Raw genomic sequence first — 22,351 nt, forward strand, 5'->3', positions numbered from 1 at the left:
CACTTTGGCGCGAGCGTTTCGGCACAGAACTGTTTTGTAGTTATTCAGTAGGAGTTATTAAACTAATATTATTAAAATTATTAACATTATTAATATATTAAAATAAAATATATTTCAGCGCAGACCCATTTGGCTCAGAACTGTTTTGTAGTTATTCAGTGGGAGTTTTTAAACTACTATTATTAACGTTATTAAAATTATTAATATAGTAAAATAAAACATATTTCGGCGCAGACCCATTTGGCTCAGAACTGTTTTGTTGTTATTCAGTAGTAGTTATTAAACTACTATTATTAAAATTATTAACACATTAAAATAAAACATATTTCGGCGCAGACCCATTTGGCTCAGAACTGTTTTGTAGTTATTAAGTAGTGGTTATTAAACTATTATTAAAATTATTAAAATATATTAAAATTAAACATATTAGTATACAAATTATAAAAATTAAATAAAACCCATTAAAATGCCATCAACAATTTTGTTTTGCCTTATTTCTTTCATTTTTTATTTTCTTTTTAACATTTTTACTGAAGAGGATAAACATTATTTTTCTTTTTATTACTTTCATTAATGCTTGTAAGTAAGCCTGAAAAGAGATAAATAAGAGCTGCGCCGAAATGGGTGGCGCCAAACTGGCCTCACCGAATGGTCCTACACCTGACTCCACATCCCTCTGCTGCGGTGAGTTCCACTGATTTACCATCCTCTGGCTTCCTCCTGTTTGAAGCAGGAGGTTAAATGTGATTAGATCTCTCTGCTTCAATGATGGAAACACATGAGAGAAAATGGACAGATTTTTATATTCCATTTTCTGTGTATTTCTCACTCCAAGGTCAGAAAGCTGTGAATCCATGTCCCATCAAAGCATCTTACTTCAGCCAGTAAATTATACAGCCATAGAGCCATAGAGCATAGAAACAGATTTTCTGGTCCAACTAGTCCATGCCAACCATGCTCCCAAGCTAAATTAGTCAGGCATACGCAGAGGAAGGGTTTAATGGGATATAGGCCAAAGGGACTAGGATATCTGATCAGCATGGACGAGTTGGACCGAAGAGTCTATATCCATGTTGTACAGCTCTTTGTCTCAACGATGCAAGTCCCACTTGCCAGTGTTTGGCCCATACCCCTCCAAACTTTTATTATTCATGTACTTCAGAGAAAGTGAGGGCTGCAGATGCTGGAGATCAGAGTCGAGAGTGTGGTGCTGGGAAAGCACAGTAGGTCAGGCCCCATCCGAGGAGCAGGAGTGTCAACATTTCGGGCATAAACCCTTCAGATCTCTCTACATTTTGTTGAAAGGAGAGTAAATGTGATCTCCCAGTATCCTGTCCAACAGGCAGCTCTTTGTGAACACCAACATGACAGATTAATTGGTCATTGCAGCTTGTGGACTTGAGTTGTGCGCAATCTGTCTACGTTGTCCCTCAAAATTACTCTTCAAATGTGATTCATTTCCTGGAAGAGTTTTGAGACGCCTGGGAAATGTTATCACTTTCTTTTGCAGATTATCATTTGACTGAGGAAACAAGTTATTAGTTGTACAACATTGCCATCTACTGTTAGTGACAGCAAAATGCGCCTATGAGAATTAGTCTGGAGTTCATCTCATGCTTCATACAGCAGCCTGAAGTTTATTAATAGAAGTGTCGACCGCAAAATCCAGGGAGTTATTTTAATCATGAATAATACATGGTTTAGCTTCAGTTGGAGGACAGCATTCAATCTGGGCTTTAGAAAAGATGTGAAAATGAATCTGGAAAGGCGCAGCAGGTCAGGCAGCATCCGAGGAACAGGAGAATCGACGTTTCGGGCATGAGCCCTTCTTCAGGAATGAGGAAAGTGTGCCAAGCAGGCTAAGTAAAGGTAGGGAGGAGGGGCTTGGGGGAGGGGCATTGGAAATGCGATAGGTGGAAGGAGGTCAAGGTGAGGGTGATAGGCCGGAGTGGGGTGGGGGCGGAGAGGTCAGGAAGAAGATTGCAGGTTAGGAGGGCGGTGCTGAGTTGAGGGAACCGACTGAGACAAGGTGGGGGGAGGGGAAATGAGGAAACTGGAGAAATCTGAGTTCATCCCTTGTGGTTGGAGGGTTCCTAGGCGGAAGATGAGGTGCTCTTCCTCCAGCCGTCGTGTTGCTATGGTCTGGTGATGGAGGAGTCCAACAGCAATAGAGAGTGCAGAAACGATTCATCTGAATGGTTCCAGTTAAATTAAAGAAACGTGGAGGCTGTATAATTACAACATTTAAAAGGCATCTGGATGGGAATATGAATAGGAAGGGTTTAGACGGATATGGGCCATGTGCTGGAAACGGGACCGGATTAATTCAGGATATCTGGTCAGCATGGATGATTTGGACAGAAGGGTCTGTTTCCGTGCTGTACATCCCAATATCTCAAACCAGAGAGTGACTTCTTGAAGAAGGCGTATTCAAAATCATGATGGGACTGGACAGAGGAGATAAAGAGAGGCTGTTTCCAATGGGGAAGAAACTGAGAGCAAGAGCAGACAGATTTGAGGAAACTGGCAAAAGAAACAATGAGGACTCAAGGATAACAATTTCACCTACTGTGTTGGTACAGTTTAAAATGTATGGCCTGAATGTATGGTGGTAGCAGATTCAGTTGATGTATTCAAGAGGGAATCAAACTTGTGCCTTGAAAAGGAAGTATGTGTGAGATAACAGGGCAATGATGCAAGGTCCATTACTCATTGGGAGAGCCAGCACAGACAGAATGGACCCAATGGTCTCCTTCAGTGCTGTAAGCATTCTCTGAAGGGCGATGCTGGGGATTATGAATAGCAACAACTTTCACTTATGTATCACCCTTCACATCATGGGCAATAAGCATCTTCAGGCCAGAAGTGGGAAGGACACAATATCTAAGAGTCATATAGAGTCATAGAGATGTACAGCATAGAAAAAGGCCCTTTGGTCCAACTCACCCATCCGACCAGATAGCTGAAACTGATCTAGTTCCATTTGCCAGCATTTGGCCCAATCCCTCTAAACCCTTCCGATTCTTATACCCATCCAGGTGCCTTTTAAATATTGCAATTGTACCAGCCTCCACCACTTCCTCTGGCATCTTATTCCATACGCACACCACTCTCTGCATGAGAAAGCTGCCCCTTAGATCCCTTTTATATCTTTCCCCTCTCGCCCTAAACATCTGCCCTCTAGTTTTGGATTCCCTCTCTCCAGGGAAAAAAAGACCTTGAATATTTCCCTTATCCATGCCCCTCATGATTTTATAAACTTCGATAAGGTCACCCCTCAGCCTCCAACACTCCAGGGAAATTAGTTCCAGCCTATTCAGCCACTTTCTATAGCTCAAACCCTCCAACCTTGGCAACATTCTTGTAAATCTTTTCTGAACCCTTTCAAATTTCACAACACCTTTCCTTTGGCAGGGAGACCAGAACTGAATGTGCATATGTACAGTCAAGTTAAGAGCAGGAGTACACCAATTGGCCCCTCAATCAAGACTGCTTCACCATTCAATGGGATTGTATCTAATTTTACTGCAGCCTCAACGGCACTTTATTGCTTACTCTTCAACCTTCGTTAACTGCAAATCTATCTACCTCTACCTCAGAAACATTCATTGACCCTGCCTCCACCCCTCTGTGGAGACGAGAGTTCCACAAACCTATGACTCTATGTTTGGAATGGGTTACTCCTCGTCTTCAACTTCATTGGGAGCTCTCTCGTTTTTAAATTGTCCCACCTATTTCCTAGTTTTCCCATGCAAAATAAAGCATGCTTTCAGAATTTACCTCGGCAAATCAGGGACTTTTTGGTTTTGAAAAGATCACCTGGAATGTAAGCAGCATTGTGATTTTCTATTTACCTACACAGTTACAGGGAAATGCAGCAACATTCCTACACACTATGTATTGCAAGCTAGACTCGCAATGGTTGCCACTCACACATTCTACATCCTGGGTACTTGCTAAATTAGCGCGTCCCACCTTAAAATGATGTCAACGGCAAATATGTTGCCCCTCCTGACATTGCCCAGCAGATGGCAGCGCTGGGTCACCAATATATAATTTCAATATATAATTTCAGTTACATCACATTGTAAACGTTTGCTATAAATTCTGTGTCTTACAAGCGTATATTCCACAACCATGTGATGAAGGAGCAGCGCTCCAAAAGCTAGTGCTTCCAATTAAACCTGTTGGACTATAACCTAGTGTTGTGTGATTTTTAACTTTCCAGGATTAAGACGGTGAAGGGCTGAAAATGTGTTGCTGGAAAAGCGCAGCAGGTCAGGCAGCATCCAAGGAACAGGAAATTCCTGTTCATCCATCAGGATGAAGGGCTTATGCCCGAAACGTCGAATTTCCTGTTCCTTGGATGCTGCCTGACCTGCTGCGCTTTTCCAGCAACACATTTTCAGCTCTGATCTCCAGCATCTGCAGACCTCACTTTCTCCTCTAAGACAGTGAAGGGACAGCAATATAGTTCCAAGTCAGGGGCTGGTGTGTGGTTTGGACGAGGATTGCAGGTAATGAGATTCTCATGCATCTGTTGTCCCACTGTGCCCTCACTTCACTTTCCTGCCTGCCCCTGATACCCGTCGAGTACTGTTACTGAAGAATCTACCTACCTCTGACTCTGCCCCCACCAGTCTCTGGGGAACAGAATTCCACCGATTAAGAAAAACAAATTCTCCTCCTTTCCATTTTAAATGAGAAACCTTTTATTTTTAAACAATGTTTCCTAGTTCTAATCATCCCACACAAAGGGAAACAAAGAGTCCTACAGCACAGAAACAGACCCTTCAGTCCATACTGATTATAATCCCAGGCTAAACTTGTCCCACCTGCCTGCATTTGGCCCATATCCGACCAAACATTTCTTATCAGTGTATTTATCCAAATGTACCCGCATCCAGCACTTTTTTTTCTGGAAGTTCATGTAAAAAGGTTGCCCCGATAACTTTATCAAATCTTTCTCCTCTCATCTTAAAAATGCAACCCCCAACCTTGATATCCTCAACTGTAGGGAAAAGAATCTGCCATTCACCCTGTCTATGCCCCTCATGATTTTATAAACCCCTATAAGGTCATCCCTCAGCCTCCTACACTGCAGTGAACACGGTTCCAGCCTATCCAGCCTCTCCTTATAACTCAAACCCTCTCTTCCTGGCAACACCCTGGTAAATCTTTTCTGAACCCCCTCCAGTTTAATAATATCCTTCCTATAAGTGGGCGACCAGAACTGGACACAGTACGCCAGAAGAGGTCTCACCTGTACAGTCCCCCCACCCCGCCATGTTATTGTGCTTCATTGTTTTGTCTGCTGCAGTGCATTCATGATTTGGAGATGCCGGTGGGTCACCTTCACAAACCACTCCCGACACAATCGCAGAAGTGTTCCAGGATTAATGATTTGGACTGGGGTGGACAAAGTTAAGAATCACACAACACCAGGTTATAGTCCAACGGGTTTTAATTGGGAACATTAGCTTTCGGGGCGCTGCTCCTTCTTCAGGTGGCTGTGATGAAGGAGCGTCACTCTGAAAGCTAGTGTTTCCAATTAAACCTGTTGGCATATAACCTGGTGTTGTGTGATTCTTAATGCGGTGCATTCATTTTTCCATTCACTCATGGGACATGTGCACCAAGAGCCAGACCAGAATTTATTGCCCACTCTTAGATGGTCTTGAGCTGCCTTCTTGTACCACTGCAGGTCCATGTGCTTCCCACAATGCCGTTGGGAAGGAAATTCCTGGATTTTGAAGCAGCAACAGTGAGGAAATGCTGAATTATTGGATGGTGAGAGGCTTTGAGAGGAACCTGCAGGGAGTGGTGTTCCCAGGTATCTGCTGTACTTCTAGATGGAAGTGGTCATGGGTTTGGAAGGTGCTGTCCAAAGATCCCTGGTGAATTTCTGCAGTGTATCGTGTAGATGGTACACACTCACAGTTGGTGGTGGAGGGAGTGGATATTTGTGGATGTGGTGCCAATCATGCAGGCTGCTTTGGCCTGGATGTCTTGGTGTCTTGAGTTGATGCAGGCAAATGGGAAAACTCATCACACTCCTGACTTGTAGACACTGGAGAGGCTTTGGGGAATCAGACAGCCCAGGATTCTTAGCCTCTGATCTGCTCTTGTAGCCATTGCATTGAAATGGCTAGTCCAGTTCAATTTCTGGTCTTTGGTAACCCCCAGGATGTTGATAGAGGGGATTCAGTGATAGTAATGTCACTGAATATCAAGGGACATTAGTTAAATCTCCCTTTTCTTATATTCCCTTGCGGGGTAAGGCTGGGCCAGCATTGTCCCTGGTTGGAGATAATCATTGTCTAACATTTGTGTGGTGTGAATGTTATTTGTCACTTTTCAGCTTGATATCCAGGTCTTGGTGCATTTGGACTTGGAATGCTTCAGTGTCTGGGGAATCTATGGTACAAAAGGCTGCCACTCAGCATGTTAGATTCGATTAGATTACTTACAGTGTGGAAACAGGCCCTTCGGCCCAACAAGTCCACACCGACCCGCCAAAGCGCAACCCACCTATACCCCTACATTTACCCCTTACCTATCACTACGGGCAATTTAGCATGGCCAATTCACCTGACCCGCACATCTTTGGACTGTGGGAGGAAACCGGAGCACCCAGAGGAAACCCACGCAGACACGGGGAGAACGTGCAAACTCCACACAGTCAGTCGCTTGAGTCAGGAATTGAACGCTGTGAGGCAGCAGTGCTGACCACTGTGCCACGTGCCGTTGAACATTCATTTCCTGTTTTAACACCCAGAATCAAAAAAGTTTCAGTTGCTTCTCTGTTTGTTTTATATTGTGGCTCCAGCCTCCATATTCTACAAGAAAGAAAGTAAGTACTGCATTAAACTCTTTAAATTCAGCTTTACTGTCCAACTATCCCAAACTCAAATTCTTCTCCTAAATATTGGTTTTCTGCTAAAATTGGCAAATTATGAGTACAAAACAAAAGGACTTGTCAAAATGTGTATTTGTCAGGAATTCTCAAGTCCTCATCAAGCTGTTACAAGTTATTACTCAGTCAGAAATGAGGGTGTTTCCCATTTGAAATGTTTCTCATCTTTGTTCATTGAGATGTGAATTGACTTGCTGTGTATCTCTAAGATATTTCTGTTTGTAAACAGAAATCATTCTGCAGTCCTACCTCCCTTTCCACTGGCACCACAGCACAGAGGCTGATGTATAAACGGCAGAGAGAATGAAATAGATCAATTTCTTGCAGTTTCAGCTCATTTGTGAATGACTAATTATTTGAAAAAATGCAGTTGTGAGAGTAAGAGGTCATAATGGAGGTGAGAAAGAGTGCAGGGAAAAGGGAAGAGAAAGGTAAAAAAGAAAAACAAAAATGCAGCACCAAAGAAAAATAACTTATTCCAGATAATTCCATGACAGATACTTGTCTCTGGCTTAACATGGAAGTCTTCAGCAAGGATATCTAAATAGGTGTCCCCAAATCTCTTAACCCTTTCTCAAGGTTGAGGTTTGACTTGGAACAGAAGTAAAGATACAACTATATCCTGGTACGGTTGCGGCTGTACAGGACATTAATTAGGCTACTTTTGGAACGCAGAGGAACCTCGATTATCCAAACGACACGGGTGGGGAGAATGTTCAGATAATCGAATGCTGAATAGCACAATTTAGCCAAGCAGCGGGACCTTGCGATCTTGATTGAGATAATCCAAAGTTCAGATAATCGATTGCCTGATAATTGAGATGTTTTTGCACTGCATTCGATTCTAGTCTCCCTGCTTTAGGAAAGATGTTGTGAAATTTGAAATGGTTCAGAAAAGATTGACAAAGATGTTGCCAGGGTTGGAGGGTTTGAGCTGTAGGGAGAGGTTGAATAGGTTGGGGCTGTTTTCCCTGGAGTGTCGGAGGCTGAGGGGTGACCTCATAGGGGTTTACAAAATCATGAGGGGCATGGATAAGGGTAAATAAACAAGGTCTTTTCCCTGGGGTGGGGGAGTCCAAAGCTAGAGGGCATGGGTTTAGGCTGAGAGGGGAAAGATATTAAAAGGGACCTAAGGGATAATCTTTTCACACAGAGGGTGGTACGTGTATGAAATGAGCTGCCAGAAGAAGTGGTGGAGGCTGGTACAATTGCAACATTTAAAAGGCATTTGGATGGGTATATGAATAGGAAAGATTTGGAGGGATATGGGCCGGGTGCTGGCAAATGGGACTAGACTAAATTAGGATATCTGGAGTTGGACCGAAGGGTCTGTTTCCTGTTGTACATCTCTCGGATTCTATGATATCAGTGTATTTCACCACTGTGCTCACTATTTATATTGTGCGTTCTGAGAGTGCCATCACAAAGGTAGATCCAAGACGTATGACCCAGAGAGAGTCAAGGGTTAGTGTTAGGAATGATGACATTTTTTCCAATCAGGAGGGCGTGTGCCTTGGAATATACATTTGGAGGTAATGCTGTTCCCATGTGCTTGCTGCTCCTGACCCTTTAGGTGGTGTGGTTCATGGGTCTGGAAGATGTCATCAAGGACTTGGCAAGCTGCTGCAATGCATCTTGTTAATACAGGCACTGAGAGTGAACGTTTCTTGTGCTGATCAAGGGTATGAGGAAGGATCACTCGACTCTGATTTGTCTCCACAGATACTGCCAAACCAGCTGAGGTTCTCCAGTAATTTCCGCCTTTGTTTCTGATTTACAGCATCCACATTTCTTACGGCTTTGTTTTAAGAGCGTTGCGGTGTTCGGTGACTTGCGTGTTGCTGGCCCTACCCTCGTTAAGCAACTGGAGAGTATTTCGTCACTTGGGCCTTGGAAACGAAAAGATTTTGGTGAATAGAAAGGTGAATCATTTAACTCATTGCCACCAGTCTCAGACCTGCAAAGCTAGCCACAATATTTATATGACTGGTCCATTTGAATTTCTGGCCAGTGCTGATGGCCCATAATGTTGATGGTCAGGGGTTTGATGATGTTAGCACCATCAGATGTTAAAGGGAAAAGTTGGACACTTTCGTGTTCCTCGTGATAGCAAAGATTATTTGTCATTCATCAGCCTAAACTTAAAGCTGCCCAAAGGGCTTGCTGATATAAGACCATAAGATTTAAGAGCAGCGGTAAGCCATTCGGTCCCTCCAGTGCTCTGCCAGTCAATATGATCATGGCAGATCTGAAAATCCTCAACTGTACTTTCCTACCTTTTCCGTGTAACCCTCAATTCCCTCACTAGGTAAAAATCTATCTCAGTATTGAATACCTTTCACAACCCAACCTCTATCCTCTGCACCAAAGAATTCCACAGATTTATAACTCTCTAAAATTCATTCTCATCTCTATTTTAAATGGCAGCCCTTACTTCGAGATTATGTCTTTAAGAACCCCTTAAGAATCTTACTCAAATTGTCCTCATAAGAAAACCCCTCATTATATTCCATCTGCTAAGACTTTGCCCACCCACGTAACCTGTTTATTCCTTTGCAAAGTCTTTGTCTCATCCTTGTCACTTGTCTTCCAATGTACTTTTATGCCATCTGCAAAATTGGTAATAGCAGATGCGGAGGAGCCAGTGTTGGACTAGGGTGGACAAAGTTAAAAAAAAATCACACAACAGTCAGGTTATAGTCCAATAGCTTTATTTGGAAGCACTAGCTATCAGAGCACTGCTCCTTCCAACTTGTTATACTATAACTTGGTGTTGTGTGGTTTTTAACTTTGTCCCTCATCCAAGTCATTAATGTATTTTAACTTGACCAAGGGCTACTTGACTTCAACTTTGAGATTTTGATGCTGAGGTGATGCATGTACAGTGTGTTCACCACAGAAATGGTCAGCAAATGGTGCAATTGTGGGATTAGAATGGTGCTATAGAGCAACATGTCCATCTCCACCCCCCCACCCCCACCCAGTGCACAAATTGCAGGAGGTTGGTGAGCAGGTACAGCAAGTAATCAGGAAAGCTAATAGGAAGTTATGGTTTATTGCAAGAGGAATTGAATGCAAGAATGGTTTTACATGGTGAGGCCACATCTGGAGTACAATGTAAGTACCGGTCACTGTACTTATAGAGAATGGTAATGTATTGGAAGCAGATCACAGATGGTTTACTGGACTAACACCCAGAATAAGTGGATTGCCTTGTGATGAAGGCAACTATCACAGTGATTCTATCCTCTGGAGTTTCAAAGAAAGAATTGAGTTAAATAAAGGGTGGCACAGTGGCTCAATGGTTAGCACTGCTGCCTCACAGCACCAGTGTCCCAGGTTCGATTCCAGCCTTGGGCGACTGTCTGTGTGGAGTTTGCACATTCTCCCTGTATCTGCGTGGGTTTCCTCCTGGTGCTCTGGTTTCTTCTCACAGTCCAAAGATGTGCAGGTCAGGTGAAATGGCCATGCTAAATTGTCCATAGTGTTAAGTACATTGGTCAGAGGGAAATGGGACTGGGTGGGTTACTCTTCGGGGGGTTGGTGTTGGGCTGAAGGGCCTGTTTCCACACTGTAAGGAAACTAATCTAATAAGAACCTAAGGGGACTTGACCAAGTGGGTGTGGAAAGGATCTTTCCTCTTGTGACAGAATCCAGAACTGGGGTACACAATTTTAGAATAAGGGGCTCCCATTTAAGATAAAGAAATATTTTCTCTCTCAGAGGGTTCTGAGTCTTTGGAATTCCCCTTCCTCAAAAAAAAACAGAGGATGCAGGAACTTTACATATTTTCCAGGCAGATGAATAGATTCTTGCTTCCCAAGAGATCTGCTGGAATTTAGAGTTAAGACTAAAATCAAATTGGTCATGATCTTAATAAAAAGCAGAGCAGGTTCAAGCAAGCCAACCTTTAGATTCATAGAGCTATACAGCACGGATACAGACCTTTCGGTCCAACTCGTCCATGCCGACCAGATATTTTAACTTAATCTAGTCCAACTTGCCAGCACCTGGCCCATACCCCTCTCAACTCTTCCTATTCATATACCCAATGCAGATGCCTGTTAAATGTTGTAATTGCATCAGCCTCCACCACTTCCTCTAGCAGCTCATTCCATACACGCACCACCCTCTGCATGAAAACGTTGCCCCTTAAGGTCCCTGTTAAATCTTTCCCCTCTCACCCTAAACCTATGCCCTCTAGTTCTGGACACCCCCACCCCAGGGCAATGACCTTGTCTATTTATCCTGTTCAATGCCCCTCTGAAAGATCACCTAACGCTCCAGAGCAAACAGTCCCAGTCTGTTCAGCCTCACCCTCTTTCATATGTTTACATAGTTCCACTTTCAGCTAGGCTTCTGAGAAATTCATCTATTATTATAGAGCTGCTGAGCATGCAATTACTTGTAAAGTTGAATTATCAAGCTGCAGGGAGAGGGAATTGTAACTGTTCACAACTAGAAAAACATGGGCGGCATGATGGCACAGTGGTTAGCACTGCTGCCTCACAGTGCCAGAGACCCAGGTTCAATTCCCGCCTCAGGTGACTGACGGTGTGGAATTTTCACATTCTGCCCGTGTCTGCGTGGGTTTCCTCCCACAGTCCAAAGATGTGTGGGCCAGGTGAATTGGCCATGCTAAATTGCCGTTAGGTAATGGGTAAATGTAGGGGTATGGGTGGGTTGCGCTTCGGTGTGGACTTGTTGGCTCAAAGGGCCTGTTTCCACACTGTAAAATAATCTAATCTAACATAAATTGGGAGGTAGGGACTTAAGGGCATTTGATTCTGGCACAACAGGAAAAGTTTCACCAAGGACTGGTAAGTACCTACCTCTGCCTTATAAAGGGCAGTCATGGAAGCACAATTACTGGAGAACTGCTAACCTTGTCCTGTTACTTAAAACAGAATGAAGAGGTGGCTGAATAATTACAAGATGGTCACTTGAAAGTGTGTAAATTAATGAAAAATGTTCTGCCTGTTAGTGTGAATAGTCATTGAGAGGGGAACACATAGATCAAAATGGATTGTCGGAGGAACATCGAGATTCATGAAGTAAATTAAACATTTTGAGGAAATGAAAGCAAGGATTGAGAAGGACAGTGCAATAGCTACGGTGTGCAGCACTTAATCAGCAAAGTTTTTGACAAGATCCCACACAGCAGACTGACGAGAAAAGTAACCGCCCTCGTGATCCAAGGGCAAGGGGCAAATCAAATTTTAAATTTGGTCAGAAGCTGAAAGCAAAGGGGTAGATGGGTATTTATGTGACTAGAAAGCTGTATCCAATGGGATTTTACAGAGACCAGTACAAAGTCCTTTCACTTCTGCAGTACGTTTCAAAGATTTCACATAAACATAGGAAAATAAAAAAAAGGAATACAATTAGGCCATTTAGCTCTTTGAGCCTGTTCTGTCATTCAGTAAGATATTAGCTAATAATCCTACTCTTCTCTGATTCGATTTTCTCCCCCTTATCCATTAGTCCTTTAAATGCTTAGAACTATATCTAGCTCCTTCTTGCAAATATTCAATGTTTTGGCCTCATCCACTTTCTGTTGCAGAGAATTCCCCAACCTTCCCACTCTCTGTGTGAAGACATTTATCCTCACCTCAGTCGTAAAAGGCCTACCCAATATACTTGGAATGTGACCTCTGCTCTGGACTCCCAGGTCATTGAAAATATCCTTCCTTCAAGTACCCTTTCTAGAGCATTTAAAAGGCTCCTATGAGGACCCCTCCTTCTTCTGAACTCTAGGAATATTCTCCTAACTGGTACAGTCTCTCTTCATATATCAGTCCTGCCATCCTAGGATTCAATCTGGTAAATCTTTGCCCTGCACTCCCTCTGTAGCCAGAATGTCCTTCCTCAGCTATGAGAACCAAATACTTCGGGTGTGGTCTAACCAAGGCCCTGTACAATTGCTTCTGTATTTGAAGGCCAGATGTTGAGTAAGGAGAGGCACGTTGGCTCAGTGGTGAGCACTGCTGCTTCACGGCACTAGGGACCCGGGTACGATTCTACCCTCTGGCAACCGTCTGCATGGAGTTTACACGTTCTCCCTGTATCTATGCAGGTTTCCTTCCACCGATGTGCAGGTTAGATGGATTGGCCATGGAGAATGCAGGATTAAGGGGGTGGGACCTTCTTTGGAGGATCGGTGTGAACTCGATGGGCCTAATAGCCTGCTTCCATACTGTAGGGGTCCTATGATTCTAAAAAGTAAATTAAACGAGAAGTTTGCCAACCAACGAAGATTTTAACATAAGTGCAGGTGTCGCAATCAACGTTCTAAGCCACACTGACCGCTTAACACATTTAGAACAATTGTACTCCTTGAGTCATAGGGTCATCAAGATGTACAGCATGGAAACAGGCCCTTCGGTCTAACTTATCCATGCCAACTAGACACCAGAAATAAATCTAGTCCCATTTGCCGGCATGTGGTCCATATCCCTCTAAGCCCTTCCTATTCTTGTACTAATTATACATCTGCACCATGACACAGATCCTAAGGTGCTCAAGCCAATGCTCAAATAACTTTCCTTCCCACTGCTCCTCCAGTGTTTTCCCTCTCATAGTTCTTGCCCTTTCATGAAATGCAATTAAGCCTTAGGAATTAAAATTATGGAATTTAAAAGATAGTATCAGTAGTGGTGACTGAGAAATAACCACAGTTATGTCTGCTTTGCTAATGCCCTGTAGGGAAGCTATTTTGTTGTCTGTACCTGTCTGGCCTGTGCATGTCATTCCAGACCCACAGCAATAACTGAACAGCTACACTGAATATATTCAAGAAAGAGATAATTTTTGAGATATTACAGGTATGGGGAGAAAGTGGGAGTGTGGCACTGAGATAGAGGATAAGCCATGATCATATAGATTAGATTAGATTAGATTACTTACAGTGTGGAAACAGGCCCTTCGGCCCAACAAGTCCACACTGACTACCCCTTACCTAACACTACGGGCAATTTAGCATGGCCAATTCACCTGACCCGCACAACTAGACACCAGAAATAAATCTAGTCCCATTTGCCGGCATGTGGCCCATATCCCTCTAAGCCCTCTAAGCACATGTGGGCGGCACGGTGACACAGTGGTTAGCACTGCTGTCTCACAGCGCCTGAGACCCAGGTTCAGTTCCCGACTCAGGCGACTGACTGTGTGGAGTTTGCACGTTCTCCCCATGTCTGCGTGGGTTTCCTCCGGGTGCTCCGGTTTCCTCCCACAGTCACAAAGATGTGCGGGTCAGGTGAATTGGTCATACTAAATTGCCCATAGTGTTAGGTAAGAGGTAAATGTAGGGGTATGGGTGGGTTGCGCTTCGGCGGGTCAGTGTGGACTTGTTGGGCCGAAGGGCCTGTTTCCACACTGTAAGTAATCTAATCTAATCTAATCTTTGGATTGTGGGAGGAAACCGGAGCACCCGGAGGAAACCCACGCAGACACGGGGAGAATGTGCAAACTCCACACAGTCAGTCGCCTGAGTCGGTGTAGCAGACCCGAAGGGCTGAATGGCCTACTCCTGCTTCTAATTTCTTTATTTCTATGTACTGCATCGTTTTTTGCTTAACGTATATGTTCATGCAAACTTAGGAATTAGTAGCAAGTGAGGTAATTTGGTCTCTTTGTACTGCTCCAGTATTCAACAAAATCATAGTCAGAGAGCCATAGAGGTGTAACTGTATGGAAACAGACCTTTCAGTCCAACCAGACATCCTAAATTAATCTAGTCCCATTTTCCAGCATTTAGCCCATATCCCTCTATAACTTTTCCTATTCATGTACCCATCCAGATGCCTTTTAAATGTTGTAATTGTAGCAGCCTCCACCATTTCCTCTGACAGCTCATTTCATACACGTACCACCCTCTGAGTGAAAGTCCGTTTTAAAGCTTACCCCTTTCACCTGACACCTATGCCCTCTAGTTTTTGACTCCACGACCCTGGGATAAAAAAACTATCCATGCCCCTCATTAGTTTATCAACCTCTACAAGGTCACCCCCAGCCTCCAACACTCCAGGGAAAACAGCCTCAGCTTATTCAGTCTCTTCCAATAGCTCCAGTCCTGGCAACATCTTTGTAAAAATTTTCTGAACCCTGAACTTCACAACATCTTTTCCATAGCAGGGAAACCAGCACTGAATGCAATATTCCAAAAGTGGCCTCACCAATGTCCTGTACAGCCACAATATGGCGACAATGTGGCAGCACAGTGGCTCAGTGGTTCACATTGCTGCCTCACAGCACCAGGGTCCAGGTTCGATTCCAGCCTCGGGCGACTGTCTGTGCAGAGTTTGCACATTGCGTGAGTTTCCTCCGGGTGCTCCAGTTTCCTCCCACAATTCAAAAATGAGCAGGTCAGGTGAATTGGCCATGCTAAGTTGCCCATAAGTTAGGTGCGTTAGTCAGAGGGAAATGAGTCTGGGTGCGTTACTCTTCGGAGGATCGGTGTGGACTTGTTGGGCCGAAGGGCCTGTTTCCACACTGTAGGGAATCTAATCTAATCTAATTCCTGTACGCAATGCACTGACCAATAAAAGCAAGCATGCCAAGCCCCTCTTCACTATCATATCTACCTGCAATTTCACACTCAAGCAACCATGAACCTCCACCTTTAGGTCCCATGGCTGATATTTATATGGCTTCATTCCACATTGATGTCTGTCTCTGATATACTTTGTCTCCCTTATTATTGAAGAATCTAACTGTGCCTCAAAGTATTTAGTGATCCCATTTCCACTACTCTCAGGGGAAGAAAGCTCCAAAGACTCACAAATGTCTGAGACAAAAGAAATCTTAAGTGGGAGATCCCATATTTTTATTTACTGTACTTTTTTTAAGTAGTGTCTTCCAGTTCTAGTCTCTCCAACAAGAGGAAATGTCATTTTTAGTATCCATCCTAACAAATCCTCTCAGGATCTATATGCTTCAATCAGATCACCTCTCATTTCTCTAACCCCCAAAGAATAAGGGCGTAGAATGGAGATTACAGGAGGAAATAATGGGGGCTTGTGAGAGAGGGACAGAGATAGTCATAGATAATTGTAATCAATGTGCAGATTGGCTGAATCAAATTAGTAGCCTGTGCAATGAGTTCATGGGACAGTTTCATGGTACAGCATACTCTGAGGTCTACACGAAAGCACTCTGCACAAGATGTGGGGCTATGTAATGAGACAGGATTAATTAATAACCTCATAGTAAAGGTCCCTATTGGTAGCAGTGTTCATAAGATTGAATTTCCTATTCAGTGAGGCTAAGAAGAATGCTTTAAAGTTATATGAGGTCATTCTGAGAGCATGAAGACAGAACTGGCTAAAGTGAACTGGTAAGCAAGTTTCGTGGGTTAGTGAATTAGAATTTATCTTCACAATTTCACACAGAGGGAGGCGTGTGTATGGAATGAGCTGCTAGAGAAAGTGGTGGAGGCTGGATGGGTATATGAATAGAAAGGGTTTAGAGGGATATGGGCCAAGTGCTGGCAAAAGGGACCAATTAGGTTGGGATATCTGGTCAGCATGGTTGAGTTGGACCAAAGGGTCTGTTTCTGTGCTGTACATCTCTATGACCCCTATGACTCTATGTACTTAAGTACAGAGATACAGGAGTACAGTGACACATTTACAAAGTCGTCATTCTCCAACACTATCCTAGGTGCAAAGATACATAGACACAAACTCTTAGCTATAAAGGAGAAAAATAAAGAAATACAGTTAAAAGCTCGACACTACAATCCTTCTTAAGTGCTTAGCAATAGGCCTAGATCCGGGCTGTTGCAATTTAAGAGGGTAGGTAAATAGAGACGCAGTGGTAAGCATTTAAGAAGATAGTTCACAGCTTTCAAAAAAAAATATTACAGTCAGTCATCTGCAGCTAAATAAGGAAGTTAAATAATGGCTGATGTAAATTGAAACAACAAACATAACTCTGCTGTATGATGGTTGGAGGTCAGAAGATTGAGCAGAATACAAAGAACAGCAAAGAATGGCAATAAGGAAGTGGAAATTAGAGCAACAGGGAATGTTAAGCTAGAAATATAAAAACAGACGGTAAGAGTTTCTACAGTTACTCAAAACGGAAAAGAGTAAGTAAAACAAGTGTTGTTCTTCTCGAGAGTTAATCTGGGGCATTAATAGTGAAAAGTATGGAAGACAGATGAATTGAACAGGAGCTTTGCATCTGTCTTCAGTTTAGAGGATGCAAGTAATATTCTAGGAATAATTGGGAATTGTAATGCGATAGGGAGCAATGAACTAAAACTGATTGCAATCACCAGAGTGGGGGTAATGAGGACATTGTTAGAAATAAAATGCAGATGAAACAAATGTTCTGCACTTAATCTTCAAGAGGAATTTGGCAAGGTCATATCAAAGCTTTCTATGTAGAGGGTATGTAAAATCTATAGAGGGTAGCATTTGTTTTAATATTATTATTGGGATATGGATGTCACTGGCAAGGTCAACATTTATTGCCCAACCCTAATTGCCCAAGGGTGATTAAGAGTCAACCACATTGCTGCAGGTCTGGAGTCACATGTAGACCAGATGAATTAAAGGCAACAGCTCTTTCCCATCCTAAACGTCACCCAGATTGGTTCTTCCAACAATTGACAACCGTTTCATGGTCACCATCAGACTCTTAATTCCAGATTTTTATTGAATTGTAATTCATAGGATCATAGAATCCTGACAGTGGTGGAAATAGGCCCTTCAGCCCAACAAATCCACAACGACCCTCCAAAGAGTAACTTGTCCAGACCCACTCCCCTACCCTATTATCATAGATTTACCCCCGACCTACACATCCCTGAACAATTTCCCATGACCAGTTCACCTAACCTGCATAAGCTTTGGATTGGGGGCAGAGACCCACGCAGACACGGGGAGAATGTGCAAACTCCACACAGGCAGTCACCAGAGGCTGGAATCGAACCCAGGTCCCAGGCGCTGTGAGGCAGCAGTGCTAACCCCTGAACTACCTTGCCGCACAAGTTCCAGAATATTACATAGGTCTCTGGCAATAATATCACTAGTAATAATACCACTAGCCCATCACCTTCCTCTTTTAACATAAGTAGAGGATTCATTGACTAACAGGAAGTAGAGGATGTCCAAAAATAGGACTTTTTTTTGGATTGATAAGTGATGTGCCAGGTAGATCAGTGGTGGAACCTCAATTATTTACAATATATATCAATTACTTGGATGAGGGGACAAAACGTTTGGTAGCTTAAAGGTGCTGACTGTTCAAAGACAAGGTAGGACAGTAAGTTGTGAGGAGGACAAAAAGGCAAGTAAATTAGTTTCAGGAGTGGACAATGGAGAGGTGATGGCCTGGAGGGCTTGTTTCTGAGCTGTCAACCCAAAGACTCAGGTGATGTTCTGAAGACCTGGATTTTAATTCTGTCATGGCAGATGGTGGAATTTGAATTTAATAAATGTCTGGAATTAAGAGTCTAATGATGACCATGAATCCATTGTCGATTGTCAAGAAAACCCATCTGGTTTCACTAATGTCCTTTACGAAATGACCCTTACCTGGTCTGGCCTATGTGTGACTCCAGACCCACAGCAATGTGATTGACTCGTAACTGCCCTCTGGGCAATTAAGGATGGCCAATAAACACTTCCCACATCTGTGAATGAATAAAGAGCAAATGTAATTTGGCAGATGGAATATAAAGAGAAAATGTGAACTGTCCACCTTAAATGGAAGATTAGTAAAGTAGCATTTCATTTAAATGGAGAGTGATTACAGAATTCTGAGGTACAGAGCATACTAGTACATGACTCTTCAACATGTTAATCTAGAGGTGTAGCATGTGATTAGAAAGGTAAATGGAATATTGCTGCTTGTTAAAAGTGGAATGGAATATAAAAGTAAGGTTGTTTTGCTACACTCTCCTTCATTTAACAAAGAATGTAAATGCATTAGAGACAGTTCAGAAAAAAAGTTCTCTTAACTAATGCCTGAGTTTTTGAGATTTTGGAATTAAGGGATGTTTATCTTGTGAGGAAGAATTGTAATTATAGTGTGGTTGCTTTGAGGGGCTTATAAACCACGCCCACAGGTAATGTCTTGCCTTTACTATCTCTCATCTTTATTCAAACTGATTTTACATCCCAATCTCAGGAATCCCGATAATATCTGACTCTTGTACAGGTGCCATCCTTCATAAACAGAGTTACTGTGCCACATTTACAACCTTCCTGTTCTTTCTAAGTGTCATTACGTATATTGAAATCCCAGCTTTATAGTCATCTCTCTGTAGTATCTATCAGATCATTCATATTTATTTTTATTTACACAGTCACTTGATCTGTTTTGTTCCAAGTTCCATGTGCATTCAAATACAAGCCTTTATTTTTGTCTTTTTATTAAATTTGTAATCTCAAGTCCTATCTACTGTTCCATATGTAGATATGTACACTCTGTCCCTTTCTATCACACACTGATCACCAATTCCATTATTGATTTCTTGCCTTCTAATTGCTGCTGATGCTGCTAAATTTATCTAATCTTCCCCAACTTAATCCCCGACAAGAGACCCCACCCAAACAACTCACCCCGCGCCCCCCCCCCCACCACAACGCCCCAGCTACTTATGTCTGAAGCCATTTCTATCACTCCACTTATACAACACACTAGAGTTCAGATACTGGGACTGTCCCAGTAGTACAGCTCCCACTTTCCCCAGTACAGGTATCATATTCCCACATCATTGCCCCCACATCGATCATTGAGCTACACATTCATCTCACCAATTGCTTGTAATAATTCAGTGATTGCTACCTTTGAAGTTCTGCTTTTCTGCTTTTTAAAAAAAATTGTGCTCTAGCTGCTCGTATTCTCTCAACAGAAGCTCTTTCCTAATTTGATCAATGCCACTGGAAACTCCTCCTCTCTCTCCAAGTTCATTTCCAGCCCAATGCAAATGTCCTGAATCCTGGCACTAGGCAGGCAACACTGCCATCAATACTATTGTTTTTCACTGTAGACAACCATGTTTATTCCAAAGAATGACCCTTACTACCACTACATTCCTCACCCCACTTGAATGACTTCCTGTACAAGAGTGCCATAATCAGTTGGTTTATCCATCTGCACCTCCACTTTCAGCCAATCAGATGGCAGAGATCTTTTGGACAACTGCAAAGACTGAATTCTTGCATTTCTACCTCCTTGATCCCCATACTAGCCTCTTGTAGTCACATCCTCCTTTCCCTGACCATAGACCAAAACAAGCCTACAATCATAGATTCCCTACCGTTTGGAAGCAGGCCATTCAGCCCATCAAGGCCACACTGCCCTTCTAAACAGCATCCCACCCAAACCAACCCACCCATCCCATCCCTGTAACCCTGCACTTCCTGTGGCTAATCTATCTAGCCAGCACATCCCTGGATATCAGGGACAATTTAGCATGTTCAATCCACTTGCATAAGTTTGGATCATGGGAGAAAAGCAGAGCACCCAGGGGAAATCCCCACAGACATTCAAACTCCATACAGGTAATCACCCGAGGCTGGAATCGAACCAGGGTCGCTGGTATAGTGAGGTAGCAGTGCTAACCATTGAGTCAACATGCCAGACAGCAAGGCAACCTACAAGCGGCAATAAATTACTATTCTATTCTATTCTATTGTCCAGATACACACAACAGAAGAGTAAAATATTAACAATTTGACATCAACCAAGAGACATTCAGTCCAAGTGTCTTTAATCCATTTGGGACTTACTGTACTCTGAGTTCTACTTGGTGCGAGAACTGACCAACAACTATGGGCAATAACGTTTCAGGATGTGTGAAAAAAGAAGCTGCGAAAAACCTGTATGCGAAGATAGTGGAAAAAGGAGCATATGAACAAGACATAAAAAGCATGACGTGCACAAAGACATTTTTCGAACAAGCAGCAATGAGAGGAGTGGATCATATTCTTCAGTTAATATCAAAGCGTAAAGTGGTCCCTGTAGCTTTTTGTATGACTGGACTAGGAACAATCATTCTTGCTGGTTGTGTTGCTGTAGACCTACTTCAAAACAACTCTGAAAGTGACAGTGAAATGACTGAGAAAGCAGTCCGTAAAATACTCCATGAGGAATCCATTCAGGAAATCAGTAGCCTCATTATCGCTTATCAGAATCGCTACAAAATGTTTGTAAACAGCAAAGATAAACTTTGTAAAGAAGCTAAAATCTATGAAAGGGACCTGTTTAACCAGCTCAATCGAGCCAGCCAAAGTATGCTTAAATATCCCCAAAGTGCGACTGTGTCAAACTTCCTAGCCTGGTTAAAAGGTGCCATAATTTATCTGGAAATGCTAACTGACATGGTTTACTTGGGCATTATCAACTCAGATACAGTGGTTCAGGCAGCACAAATCCACGCTGATACCATGAGTGAACTGGCACTTGCTGTTAAGAAACAGAAGAAGTCAGTCATTCACTTGTTTCGGTTTCCTCTAGGCATCCGCTTGACAGACAAGGAAGCAGGTCATTCTGTTTGCGTATATTACCCTCACTTCAGTTCCAACGATATCAATGATATCAAGGAACAATACCTGATGCTGCTTCTTGATGATCACCTTAAAAGCATAGAGGAACAATTTAAATCTCTTATCACTGACGTTCAAAACAATTCAAAAAAATTTATAAAGGACTCAGGACCAGTGGGTTCTGAACATCATTGAGTTTTTTTTTAATTTAAAAAAAAGCATGCTTTAGTAGAGTCAGGTTCACACAGACCCAGGGTTTCAGGTGTGCTTTCAGCTGACGTTGTTTGGAGTTGATGCTGACGCAACTCTGTCTGTCTGTCTCTCTCTCTCTCTCTCTATTGCAGTAAAACTCATAGAGTCATAGAGATGTACAGCACGGAAACAGACCCTTCGGTCCAATCCGTCCATGCCGACCAGATGTCCCAACCCAATCTAGTCCCACCTGCCAGCACCCGGCTCATATCCCTCCAAACCCTTCCTATTCATATACCCATCCAAATGCCTCTTAAATGTTGTAATTGTACCAGCCTCCACCACATCCTCTGGCAGCTCATTCCATACACGCACCACCGTCTGCATGAAAAAGTTGCCCCTTAGGTCTCTTTTATATCTTTCCCCTCTCGCCCTAAACCAATGCCCTCTAGTTCTGGACTCCCCAATCCCAGGGAAAAGACTTTGTCTATTTATCCTATCCATGCCCTTGTCTTTTCCCTGGGGTTGGGGAGTCCAGAACTAGAGGGCATTGGTTTACGGCGAGAGGGGAAAGATATAAAAGAGACCTAAGGGGCAACTTTTTCATGCAGACGGTGGTGCGTGTATGGAATGAGCTGCCAGAGGATGTGGTGGAGGCTGGTACAATTACAACATTTAAGAGATATTTGGATGGGTATATGAATAGGAAGGGTTTGGAGGGATATGAGCCGGCTGCTGGCAG

General features: G+C 43.0%; 1 protein-coding gene across 1 annotated transcript; it reads left to right on the plus strand.

Moving 5' to 3' along the window:
- Positions 1-6,783: 6,783 nt before the first annotated feature.
- LOC132831440 (uncharacterized) lies at positions 6,784-21,755 on the plus strand. Its single transcript, XM_060849592.1, has 3 exons — positions 6,784-6,853; positions 8,697-8,838; positions 20,573-21,755. Exon 3 carries the CDS (start codon positions 20,704-20,706, stop codon positions 21,610-21,612), a length of 909 nt encoding a protein of 302 aa, XP_060705575.1. The 5' UTR covers positions 6,784-6,853; positions 8,697-8,838; positions 20,573-20,703; the 3' UTR covers positions 21,613-21,755.
- The last annotated feature ends 596 nt before the right edge of the window (positions 21,756-22,351 follow it).

The sequence above is a fragment of the Hemiscyllium ocellatum genome, chromosome 33 (assembly GCF_020745735.1).
Source record: "Hemiscyllium ocellatum isolate sHemOce1 chromosome 33, sHemOce1.pat.X.cur, whole genome shotgun sequence".
Taxonomy (NCBI): Eukaryota; Metazoa; Chordata; class Chondrichthyes; order Orectolobiformes; family Hemiscylliidae; genus Hemiscyllium; species Hemiscyllium ocellatum.